This window comes from Capricornis sumatraensis, chromosome 2, assembly GCF_032405125.1.
Source record: "Capricornis sumatraensis isolate serow.1 chromosome 2, serow.2, whole genome shotgun sequence".
Classification (NCBI taxonomy): domain Eukaryota; kingdom Metazoa; phylum Chordata; class Mammalia; order Artiodactyla; family Bovidae; genus Capricornis; species Capricornis sumatraensis.
In genome coordinates, this window is record NC_091070.1 from 23,420,831 (window position 1) to 23,433,620 (window position 12,790).

Consider the following 12,790-nt stretch of genomic DNA (forward strand, 5'->3'; position numbering starts at 1 on the left):
AGCTTCTCTCCGAGTCTGGGAATTGGGAGCGCACATGCCAAGCTTCGGACTACATTTCCCAGAAGGCTCTACTCCCCGGGTTGCCGTAGTTTACCAGGGAGTGGCTTGGAGGCGAGGCCGCAGTCGGCGAGCACAGTTGGGGCATCTCGCTGCTGCTCCGGCAGCCGCACCTGCCTCCCGGCGAGATGGTTGGGGTCCTGCTCCTGCTTCTCCTTCTCCCCTTTCTCCTGTACATCGCTGCACCCCAAATCAGGTCTGTGCAAATGTACTGCCTTCCTCTTAGAGAAATCTGCGGGGCGCAGGGCGAGGGGAGACATACCTCCTCATCGAAGCTCTGAGCTTCAAAAGGAGGACAGGAAGACTCCCTGCGGGGCTCCAGGTAGGGGATGTTCGGTGGGTCGGAGGAGGTCCAGCTGCCCGGGGAGAGGAGGGCGAGATCGGGAGACCCCCAGGTGGTGGGAAGAGGCTGCAGCCGGAGCACCCTCTTTGTTTCCTCGATGCCAGTCGTGACTGCCCAGTCCTCTCTACCCAGTGCAGCCCACTGTTTGCTCTCTAGTTGCTGTTGGATTGGCTTTTCCTCTGGGCAGATGCTGTAAAGGAGAGAAATGAGAGGGTTTCATTACTCTTGCCTTCTAACATGCCTTAGCAGCATAAGTAAGGGGTGGGGCGGCGTGGGGGAGGGCGGTCCCGAGTCTTGCCCTGGGGTTTTGGGGTGAAGGGGAGAAGTTGAGGGTCGTGGTCTCTTCACCAGGTGGTAATCAGCCAATGGCTGGCTTAGTGCCCCAGAGAATCAGCAGCGAGTTGCCGGACAGGCAGCCTGCTGATTGGTTCTGAGTAAGTCACCAGTAGTGACGGTGGACCTGTGACTGCAGAGAACACTCCTTCCCTCGGTAGGGATTGGGTGGCGTGGAAGGTCCGAGTGGAACTGGAAGGAGCGCTAGATCACCCTCCGCCGTTTCTTACACATTCACTCCTTCGTTCCTTTCCTCGCTCGAGCCGATTCTCCAATTTTGTTGTTCCTCCTCTGAACTCGCCGGGCTCCCACCTCTAGAAGCTCACACAAGTGCGATACTCGGATGAATACGCTGCTTTTTCTCTCTTTTCCGCCGCAACATCCTCTGATTCACACACAATCTCAGTGAAACGTTGAACCTGGCGTGCTGCAGTCCATGGGGTCGCAAACAGTCGGACACGACTGAGCGACTGAACTGAACTGAAAATACTGCTCATGCCTCAAAGAGATTTTTCTAATCAAAGTTATACCCCAAGGGTCATGTTCCCAACTTACCAAGCTAGGTCATGGGGCCTGGGTCAGAGCTGGACTTTCGTAGCTGGTTGTCTCTTTTTTTCCTGCTGGTTAAGGAGAAGGAACAGCTGGGTTGAGGTCCTCGTGGGTGCTCCTGGAGGAGGAGCGGAATGAACGTGGGAAAACTGAGCCGGGAGGATTGTCTGAGGAGAAAGATACCCGCTGGTGGGCACCTTGCTTCCTTATTGGCCTGTTTGTTCTAAGCAGGAACTTGAGTGGCTAGCAGTGTGTGCTTTGCAATTTTCAGTGAAACATTTAAATTAAACAATGCGTATCCCAGTCAACTGATTTCTTTTAAATTGAGTCCCCAGGCTTTGCAGAGTAAAGGACAATCTAAGACCTAATACCTGATCATGCATTCATTCCTTCGGAGAAGTAGGGTAGTGTTTTGCTTAGGAAGAAGGACTTGTACTGATTAAACCAGGACTGGAATCTCAAGTTCTGCTCTGTACTTATTTACTTCATGTTTTGCCTTATTTTTAACTGTTCATGTGTAGGGAGCTGGGGGGCGGGGAGGAGGGTGATTGCTTTCATTTTGTCCCAGGTTGACAAGCTTTCATAATTTTTAACTTTTTTTGTTGGGTAAGCTGTTTTATTCAACCATAAAGGCCATAAAGTGCCCGTTTTATCGACCGATTAACATCAGGGAACCAGTTCTTTCTTTTTCTAGGCTGAGTCTTGTGATTTCCTCAGCCCAAGGAAGAGCTCCACCAAGAGCTCAAATATTCATCCAGTTCTTATACTGCAAGGAGCTAAAGTTAAAAGTTGCCCTTACAATAGAATCATTTCTGTCCTTAAGCAAGAGCAGAAAAAATTTGAGCAAGAAAATCTTAAGAGCAGAAAACTTTTGTTTTCTTTCCTCCAGTCTTCCTTCAGTCTGTAAAAGGACAGCCGTCAGCCTTGGGATGAGTAGATAAGGGGGTGTTGCAGGAGCCTCTGGCTAAGGCAAAGAAAATGAAGAACTGATAACTCCTCTGTCTGCAGGAAGATGCTGTCCAGCGGGGTTTGTACATCAACCATCCAGCTTCCTGGAAAAGTGGCTGTGGTCACTGGAGCCAACACAGGCATCGGGAAGGAGACCGCCAAAGAGCTGGCTCGAAGAGGCAAGTCTATCTGCTTTTAGTTCCCTCCCGCTACTAGTTTGTTTGTTTGTTTTTAATTGAAGTACGGTTGATTTGGGGCTTCCCTGGTGGCTCAGGTGGTTAAGAATCTGCCTGCAATGCAGGAGACCCAGGTTCAATCCCTGGGTCAGGAAGATCCCCTGGAGAAGGGGATGGCTACCCACTCCACTATTCATGCCTGGAGAATCCCATGGACAGAGGAGCCTGGCGGGTCTACAGTCCATGGGGTCTCAAAGAGTCAGACACAACTGAATGACTAACGCTCTTATGGTTGATTTTACAATGTTGTGTTTATTTGTGTTAATCACTTTGTGTACAGCAAAGTGATTCAGTTATACATACATTCTTTTTTATATTCTTTTCCATTATGGTTTATCTCAGGATATTGAATATAGCTCCTTGTGCTATACAGTAGGACCTTGTCGTTTATCCATTCTGTATGTAATAGTTTTCATCTGCCAGCCCCTAACTCCCAATGCATGCTACCTCCTCCCTTCTCCTCCTTGGCAACTACAAGTCTGTTCTCTGTGTCTGTGCGGCTGTTTCTGTTTTGCAGACAGCTTCATTTGTGTCATATTTTAGATTCTACATGTAAGTGATATCATATGGTATTTGTCTTTCCCTTTCTGACTTCACTTCACTTAGTATGAGAATCTCTAGTTCCATCCATGTTGCTGCAAATGGCATTATTTCATTCTTTTTTACGGCTGAGTAGAATTCCATTGTGTATATGTACCATATTTTTTTTATCCATTCATCTGTCAGTGGACATTTGGGTTTTTCCTTATCTTGGCTTTTGTGAATAGTGCTGCTATGAAACAAAGGTGCGTGTATCTTTGGGAATTATAGTTTTGTCAAAATATATGCCTAGGAGTAGATTTCTGGTTCATATGGTAATTCTATATTTCCGTTTTCCAAGGACTGTTTTCTATAGTGGCTGCACCAACTTATATTCCCACCAACAGCATAGAAGTGTTTCCTTTTCTCCACACCCTCTCCAGCTTTTGTTATTTGTAGACTTTTAATAATGCCCATCCTAACTGGTATGAGGTGATAATCTCATTGTAGTTTCGATTTGCATTTCTAGTAATTAACAGTGTTGAACATCGTTTCATGTGCCTGTTGGCCCTCTGTCTTCTTTGGAGAAACTTCTCTTTAGGTCTCCTGTTGCTACTGTTATTTTATCCCTTGCCATGATGACCATTTTCATTATTTCCTCCCAGGCTTGGAATTCAAGAACATTTGAAGGGCCCCACTGATCTGCTGATCTGAATGTTGTACATGTTCTACATATAATGGATATAATGAAAAGTGTTTATTTATTTTTCTTTCCTGATTTGTTCATCAGATACCTCTTTGTGAAGTAGGGGTAATCCCTTTTTAGAAACAAACAGTAGAAAATAATATTTAACACTGGAATTAAGTCTTTGATGCTCACTCAAAAACAGAGCCAACAGTTTGTCTCTCTTATATGTTGGTTGACAGGAGCCCGTGTGTATTTAGCTTGCCGGGACGTGCAAAAGGGGGAATTGGTGGCCAGAGAAATCCAGATGGTGACAGGGAACCAGCAAGTGTTGGTGCGGAAACTGGACTTGGCTGATACTAAATCTATTCGAGCCTTTGCTAAGCGCTTCTTAGAAGGTAGGTGTCCAACTAGGGACTATGCTGTGGGTCTTGCAGTCAACATGGAAGACTTAGCTAAAAGGAAAAGATTTCTCTCCCTCTCTGACATCTAGAAATGCTAGACAAGATACAACCAAAACTTTTGGATTCATAGTGGAACTCATTAGTAACAAAGGGAAATCCTCAAGAGGCAGGAAAAAAAGTGACTTTGAAAAGTCATAGCAGACTGCCTCAGTGGTCCAGTGGTTAGGAATCAACCTGCCAATGTAGGGGACACAGGTTCGATCCCTGGTCCAGGAGGACCCTGCATGCCTCGGGGCAACTAAGCCTGTGAGCCACACCTTCCTAGAGCTCGCTCTCCACAAGAGTAGCCCCCCTCTTGCCACAACTAGAGAAAGCCTACACGCAACAACGAAGACCCAGCAGAGCCAAAAATAAATAAATAAATAAAATTCACCCAAAAATGTCATAGTAGTGTGTAAGAACTAAAGCCAAAAATCTCATATGTGTACCAGAACTCCATCTGGGCTTTAAGGTCTGGAGTCCAAATATCCGTATAGAGATAAGAGATGAGGCCTCAGGACGTTGAGGGCTGGGTTGCTGTACCTGAGGCTGCACGTCAGGCTGGGATCCACAAAAAGTCATCTGGTCCATGGTACAGGGGCTTAGAAAAAAAAAACCCAGCCCAGCTGCTCAAGGATATGACAAAGAAGCCTATCGTCTCCGTAGGGGGTGGGTGAATAAAAGGTCATCTGCAAGAAATTAGAACTTCAGGCTGACATCATATATGGGGGCGGGGGGAATTTCATTCACATCACTAACTGATGCGAGAAACTTAAGCTGAGAAATTAGCATAGAACCCTATAGTGTCACATCGAAAGCAAGTCCCAGAGCACTCTGTAGACTTTTTCCCTTATAACCCAGGGATCTCAGCCTCCCAAGGAAAACTTCCACTGATACATGCTTTTAGACAAAAATTACAAATGGTATGAAAAAAGAAATCATAAGAGCATTGGCAGTTGAAACAGAGGTGAAATCAGTGTTTCTTTAGGGGCCTGAAACCAAGTGGCAGGGAGGCGTACCAAACATCCTGTTTTTCTCTTGTTTTGGAATTTCTCATTCAGCTGGGGAAGTCTTTCTATTGGGAGAGATAGAACACTTCCCAAAACCAATGAGTCAGTAGGTCCTGAATTGGAAAAATTAGAAAGGCCATTTGGTCATGTCATGTGGAATTTTTCCCTGTAGTAAGAGTATGTAGGATTCAACTAGGATCTTAAAATGAAAAACAATACAAAATAAATATGAAGGGAAAATAGAGGAAAGATTGAAGCCATGCATCCCCCTTTTCAAAGCGTGGGTGCGGGGCAGATTTTGAAGACATAACAGCCGTGGCTGACCACGTGCACGGTCCATCTCCTCTTCCCCGCAGAGGAAAAGCATCTCCACATTTTGATCAACAACGCAGGAGTGATGATGTGTCCCTACTCCAAAACAGCAGATGGCTTTGAGATGCATATGGGAGTCAACCACTTAGGTAAGAAATCTTGTCTCATCACAAAGCTAAAGGGAAAGTTAAATTCTCATTGGAAATCTTAGGGTCATATGGTGCCTTCTTTGTGGTGTGAATGGACCTTTGGGCCATAACAGACCATAAATATATTAATTTAATAAATACTGTGGTCCTCCCAGAACGCTCAGGCTCCCTTGAGGTTCCCCCCATTTTTTAATCTGTGTTTCACATTCAGTTTAACTTAACCTAATTGGAGTCGGTGCTATGTTGCTTTCTTTGTAGCCACCCTTGTGGCAGCATCAAGTAGAGGCCATTGGCTCTTAAACAGTTGTTACCGAGTCCAAGCTTACTCTGCTCACTGCACGACAGGCCAATGAATCCGAGAGGCGCAGTGTTGAGGCAAGGAAGAGACTTTAAGAAGGAAACAGGCAGACTGAGAAGGTGGCAGGCTAGCACCTCAAAGTAACCATCTTATCAGGTTCTGGATGCCAGGTTCTATTATAGATCAGAGATGGGGATAGGTAAGGAAGCAAAGTAAAAAGACAGTTAATCTTGCCAACATCTGCTGGAATGGCAAGCCTCAGGCATGGGATGTGTTAATTTCTCCCTTCCTGCCATCCACAGGGGGACAGGGTTCTAAACAAAGGCACTTTTAGTTTAACAGCCAGGCAGAGGGGCAGGATTCTCTGAGGCAAACCATTCTGTATGATTTTAGTAACAAAAGCAGCAAAGAGCTAATCAAAGAAACAGTTCCATCACGGGGTCAGAATTGGCTTCCTCCCGGCAACAGTGATGTTATTCAAAGTTGGAATAAGATATGACTTCAGATTCATGAGGGCTTCCCTGGTAGCTCAGCTGGTAAAGACTGCCTGCAGTGCAGGATACCTGGGTTTGATCCCTGGGTTGGGAAGATCCCCTGGAAAAGGGAACTGCTACCCACTCCAGTATTCTGGCCTGGAGAATTCATATTCACATAATCTAGACCTCTATCATAGAAGGATGTCGCATGTCTTGGGCTGTTCCTATGTCCCTAAACTCTCATTGAACTTGTTCTGTAGTTACTAATGAATTAATGAAGCAAAAGGCTTTATTATTGGATTCTCTGTCTCCCATAGCGGAGCCTGGCTCACCACTACTCCCTTTACCCCCACATTGGCCCTGAAATCTGTTAATTCTTTTCCTCATAGGTCACTTCCTCCTGACCCATCTGTTGCTAGAAAAGCTGAAGGAATCAGCACCATCGAGGGTGGTGAATGTGTCTTCCTTAGCACATCACCTGGGAAGGATCCACTTCCATAACCTGCAGGGCGAGAAGTTCTACCAATCAGGTCTGGCCTACTGTCACAGCAAATTAGCCAACATTCTCTTCACCCAGGAACTGGCCCGGAGGCTAAAAGGTAGGCTTAAAAGTAGTGAGTATGGAGACATGGGTCAATGGGAAGTAGCTAAAAGTCACCAGAATCAGAGCTGTTTTCTGGAGCCCATCTGATGGACAGCATCTGCTTTCATGGCTCTGCTTGGGTATGGTTTTAATAAACAGCCCACAAATGAATGTTGGAGGTGATGAGGGAGTTCTGAAAGCTTGGCTTTGGTATTTACTAGCTGCACAACCTGCAGCAAGTTGCTTAACTTTTCAAGACTTAATTCCTCATATGTAAAGTGGGACTGCTTCATGGGTTATTGTCATGATTAATTTAAGCCTCATGAGCAAGTCAAGGTTTTTGACTTCTGGATAGAATGGAGGGACCAAAACTGGCACTGGCTACAAACACTAGGATAAAACAGGTCTTGGGACTATAGAGGGTGAGGGGGTCTCCCTAACAGCAGAGGTTCAAATAAAAGGGAAATGTATGCTTGAGGAAGGGAGTCTCCAGACACAACCAGAGGTCCTTAGCACAGTCTACTCTGGATTTCCAATAAAGAGTAAGGAAATCCAATGTGGACAATTAAAAGTGCTTAGACTTGAGGCAAGCAGATCAGGCAGAAGGAATCAGACACAGGCGCTTCATTACTGGAACAGGAGTGTCAAACCACGTGAACAGCTGTGAGTTGGGGAGGAAAGTCTATGCCTAGGGCGTGATATCCTTTATCAGCTATAGATGGATCAGGAGAACTGGGTGGTGAAAATCAACCAAAAGTTGGTCAGGGTTCTAGGGGGGCCTAGAAGTGCAGAGATGGATCCAGCTGTGAGGATCAGACAAGAGCAAGAGGATACACAAGTAAGGATACCTGATGGATGAGGATTAGGTGGGAAATAAGCTGTGATACAAAGAAAGAAACCTGGGCATGATGAAGAGTCATTCATTCAGCCATTCAATAGCCATGTATTCAGGGCCCATGTTATTCTACACCCTGGATTAGGGGCTGGGGGTGGAGTGGTTCACATCCAACAGGAGAGAGAAATAATTAACAAGTTTTAATCCAGCTGTGCCATGTAAAATGAATCTAGTAATGCATGAATAGTTTTCACTGTGAAAAAAGGTTCCAATAATATGGAAGTATACAGAGTTAGAAATGAAAACCACCCTTCACTTACTCTTCTCTGTCCCTCTTCTGCTTCCCCTCCGCTGCCTGCCCCAAGAAACCACTGTCAACAACTTGACGTGCACCTCTCCCATTATTTTCTTGTGCATTTAACTGTGTCTATACCATACATAAGGAACTGAAATTCTAACATAGTATTTTAGAGATCTTTCCATATAGTACTGGAGATTTACCACCATCAGTGAAAAGGCAGCTTTAGAAAGGCAGTGATCAACAATGTCAAGTGCTTCTGAGCGGGTCCTGGCTCTGCTGCTTCCTGACAGTTAATAGCCACGCTGAGCCTGAATCGTAATCCGTGAAGTGCAGGTATACAGTACTGTGAGGAGTGGTTGTGACAGCATCAGGAGAACAGAGTCCACAGCAGGCAAATGTCCGTTCACGTCTCCTACCCTCTTTGGCCATTCGGCATCATCAAGTCCTGTGTTCCCCTTTCTATATGGCTTCCTAGCATCAGGCTCTGGCGTCACGGTGTACTCTGTGCACCCTGGCACAGTCAACTCTGAACTGGTTCGGCACTCAGCCCTCATGAGATGGATCTGGTGGATTTTCTCCTTCTTCATCAAGACCCCTCAGCAGGGAGCCCAGACCAGCCTATACTGTGCCTTAACGGAGGGTCTAGAAGTTCTCAGCGGAAATCATTTCAGGTACGAATGTGTCTGTTTTTGAAAATGGAATTTTATTGCCTATAGGAAATTATTTGGATTTGTCTGATACACTATACCCTTTAAAATATATATTTATTTATTTATTTATTTTGGTTGGGGGTTGCACTGGGTCTTCATTGCTATGTACAGGCTTTCTCCAGTTGTGGCAAGCAAGGGCTACTCTTCATTGCGAAGCCTGGGCTTCTCACTGTTGTGGTGCCCAGGCTCCAGGTGTGAGGTCTTTAGTAGTTGTGAAACATGGGCTCAGTTGCTCTGGAACAAGTGGGATTTTCCTGGACCAGGGATAGAACTCATGTCACCTCCACCGGCAGGCAGATTCTTAACCACTGGACCACTAGGAAAGTCCTGAAATAGTATAGTGTGTTTTTTTAGTAATTTTATTTATTTTAGGCTGTGCTTCAGGGGCTTTTCTCTAGTTTCAGCGAGCTGGGGCTACTCTCTAGTTGCGATGCGTGGGCTTCTCTTTGCAGTGGCTTCTCTTGCTGCGGAGTCTGCGCGCTCTAGGGCAAGCGGGTTCCGTAGTTGCGGCAAGTGGGCTCAATAGTCGAGGTTCCTGGGCTCTAGAGCGTAGGCTCAGTAGTACTGACGCACGGTGTTAGTTGCCCCGCAGCATGTGGAATCTTCGCAGACCAGGGATTGAGCCTGTGTTTCCTGCATTGGCAGGCCAGATCCTTTACTGTGGAGCCTCCAGGGGAGCCCCCAAAACGGTTTAGTCTTAAAAATTGTTTCTCACATGACTTCAAAGATCGTGATTCCCTTTAGTCAATCATTAAAAAAATAACCCTTCATTGAATCCCTGCTGTGTACTAGATGCAGAGAATACAAAAATGAGTAAAAGAATTATTCTTGAGAAACTTTTCTGGGCAGTAAAGAGTTGGGATATCTCTCCTGTATTTAATGGGGACTTAAAATAATTGGAATTACAACAGTGAAGAGAAGGTATATGAAACAGATGGGACCTTATTACCATTTTTTTTTTACGATTTTTTTTAAAATGTGGACCATTTTAACAGTCATTTTGAATTTGTTACAATATTGCTTCTGTTTTTGTTTTGTTTTTTTTGGCAATGAGGCATGTGGGATCTTAACTCTCCAACCAGGGATCAAACCTGCACCTCGTTGGAAGGCAGTGTCTTAACCACTGAACCACCAGGGAAGTCCCTGCATTACCATTTCTTCTCTCCTATCATCTTTTCCATCTTTTGTTGGTTATGAAGCTGACTTTACTTGTTCTTTGAGTTTAAAAACACTTATAACTGTAGGTACACTGCAGAAAGAAGAAGCACTTTTTCAATCATTCCAAGCATCTATGAGCAATGTAGTATCTCAGCCACACGACACCATACAACTTCTTACAGAGTTGACCTTACAGATATATTTGAACAAGATGGATATACACAGGTATCAGCCAGGCACTGATGTTATAATTAAATATTTATACACACACACACACACACACAAGGGGGATATAAAGACTAAATGATGTGTATTATATATCAAACAAACATTCTGATCCCAGGTAGTCTAGTGAGCTCCAAAATGGTTCTGGCCCCATTTTTCTCTGGGGTAAAGACTGGAGAATGAAGAGATAGGACAAACACTGGTCCTGCGAAGCACCCAGAACACATGTCATCCCCGGGTTATTTTTCTGTCGTGTTCCTTATGCCAGGCGGAGGGCAGACTGCATTCTTAACCCTGTGTGCTAAGCCTCTCTCTTTCCCTTCCAGTGACTGCCATGTGGCATGGGTCTCTGCACAGGCTCGTAATGAGACAGTAGCAAGGCGGCTGTGGGACGTCAGCTGTGACCTGCTGGGCATCCCTGTGGACTGGCTGATGATGGCAGCTGGACCCAAGAGAAGCCTGAAGTAGACTACTTAGCACGCCCTGCCAAAATGATTTTCCTTCAGGATGGCCAAAACCTTGAGCACAAAGCACACCTTCCAACCTTGCCTGTTTGATGCCTGACAAAAGCCCAGTGTACACTGCCGGATTCATCCAAACACCTTGCATTTGTCCAGGTTATTTTGCTCCTATTACTGCCCGTTACTAGAGATAATATAGGCTAAGTAGACCCTCAGGTGACCTCCAAGCTCATCTTTTCCTTCTGAAGCCTCTTACCGAGGGGAACCTAAGCTGTGGCAGAGGTTGATTGATGGCACTTTGGATTAGTTTCTATCCTCTTTGTCCACAATGTAGTTCTTCTGAACCAAACAACCTTCAAGGGGAGGCATGATTTAGCCTCAGCTAAACTCTAGGAGTCCCAGTGGCTTGGCTCAAGGGCAGGGTTTGTCCTTCTTCTCTTAAGAAAACCACCATGGCACCAATATCTGAATTCTTTCAGCTCTTCACTGAATCTGGATTGTGGCATGGCTTTATCTCTGACAACCTAAAGCCACTGCGGCTAAAACACTTTCCCATGCCTAGATCACAGAAGAACTTCCTTTTCTAAGAAAGTGGAATTTACTGGATGGCAGAGATTTGCGGAAAGGCAGAAATAAACATCAAATTTAAACTGTCATTCATTTTTCTGCTGTTTCTCAAATCAGCAAGAAGGTAGTGGAAAAAGCAGTTTGAAAAGATAGGCCACTTGACTTCACTTACTGACCCTGATTCATGGAGGCTTCCTCTTTGTGCCTTAGTTTCTCTTAGAAAACCAGAAGAGGAAGGCTATTTAATGATTGTCCCTGAGTATATCTTTGTGTGTGTTCTTGTGTTTTTAAGCAGTTGGGAGTATTCAAAATAGTCACAAAGGAACAATATTAAACTGGACCCTAGTGCCGATAAATAATCAGAGACAGAGCAGACCTGTGTCACTCAGCCTTTGATACAAATAGGAAATGAACTCTACCCAAGAAGCACATGGGTAGCAGGGGAGAAGTCCAGAAAAGAGCAGAATCCTGGAAGGTAATGCATGCAAAGGCAATGAAGGGGCTAGAAAAGGGTGTTTCTTTCTTTTTTTTTTTTTAATGCACAGCTAAAGATGGTAAAATCCAGCAATAGAAGAATTGAGGGTGACTACTTAGCAGCAACTTAGCAGCACCCTGTGTTCAAGCATGATAAGGCACTGTTTTAACAAGCATCCGTCAACCTATGTGGCAGAAAAGCAAAAACAGTCCCCCACCCGCTCCAATTCTTTATTCAGCAAAATTATCTTAAGGATTGGTATTGGTCATTTTAAAACTCTTTCAGGGCATTTCCTTATATTACCACGATAAGATTAAAATGTCTGCTGTATCGTTTACTTGAAGAATATTTATCCAAAGTAGTGGAAGTCTGAGAAATTGGAACACAAACATGTTCCATCACTTGCTTGGAGTACATTCTTTTAGTAGAGTTTGTGATTTTCTTGGACTAGTAATTACATGTTCACTTTGGTGGAGAAAAGAGTCATAGGACCATAGTCTTCTCATATTTGTAAATAATCTTTTGTTGAACTTGTTTTGACCATTAAACTATATATTTAGATATGGTCATTTTATGGAAAAATTGGAAAACTTTTGATAATAGTACAGAACTGAATTAATATTTTACTTAATTTATATTGAACTGTCAATGACAAATAAAAAATTTGATGATTTACCATGTTTTTATTTACCAGAATAAAACCTGTAATAATTAAGCAAATTTAATTTGAGTCAACAGAAGAAAGCAATTAAATGAAAGTTTAATTACGGTCAAAAGAAGAAAACACTTTTCATTACTATGGTTATGCAATCAGTCCTTATTCATGAGGATAATTTGTCCCAGAGTTTGCCACAGTGGGTTGTTGATAATTTGATTGTTCATTCACCTATTTCTGCTAATCTTTTATGACACTGTTCAAAGACCACTTTTTCCAACCCAGGCTTATTTATAATCTTTCCTTTTTGTACCTGCCCTTTCTGTAACACAATGCTATTCACTTCTACTAACAATCCCAGACTTTGCTATCTCTGAATGCTCAATGAATACTAGTGTCTCAGTGATAAAGAATCCGCCTGCAGTGCAGAAGACTTGGGTTCCATCCCTGGGTCAAGAATAT

The 12,790-nt window shown here is 44.2% G+C and overlaps 1 protein-coding gene across 3 annotated transcripts; it reads left to right on the top strand.

The window, feature by feature from the left end:
* The first annotated feature begins 144 nt into the window (after window positions 1–144).
* RDH11 (retinol dehydrogenase 11) lies at window positions 145–12,269 on the top strand. 3 transcript variants are annotated; one of them, XM_068963781.1, is made up of 7 exons: window positions 145–253; window positions 2,291–2,409; window positions 3,913–4,068; window positions 5,480–5,584; window positions 6,748–6,957; window positions 8,553–8,748; window positions 10,497–12,269. In XM_068963781.1, the coding sequence occupies exons 1-7, from the start codon at window positions 186–188 to the stop codon at window positions 10,636–10,638; spliced, it is 996 nt and encodes a 331-aa protein (XP_068819882.1). In that variant the 5' UTR covers window positions 145–185; the 3' UTR covers window positions 10,639–12,269. The 3 variants fall into 3 exon arrangements, with proteins under 3 accessions (XP_068819882.1, XP_068819883.1, XP_068819884.1); XM_068963782.1 differs by having other exon boundaries at window positions 8,559–8,748; XM_068963783.1 differs by lacking the exon at window positions 6,748–6,957 and having other exon boundaries at window positions 8,559–8,748.
* Window positions 12,270–12,790: the final 521 nt, after the last annotated feature.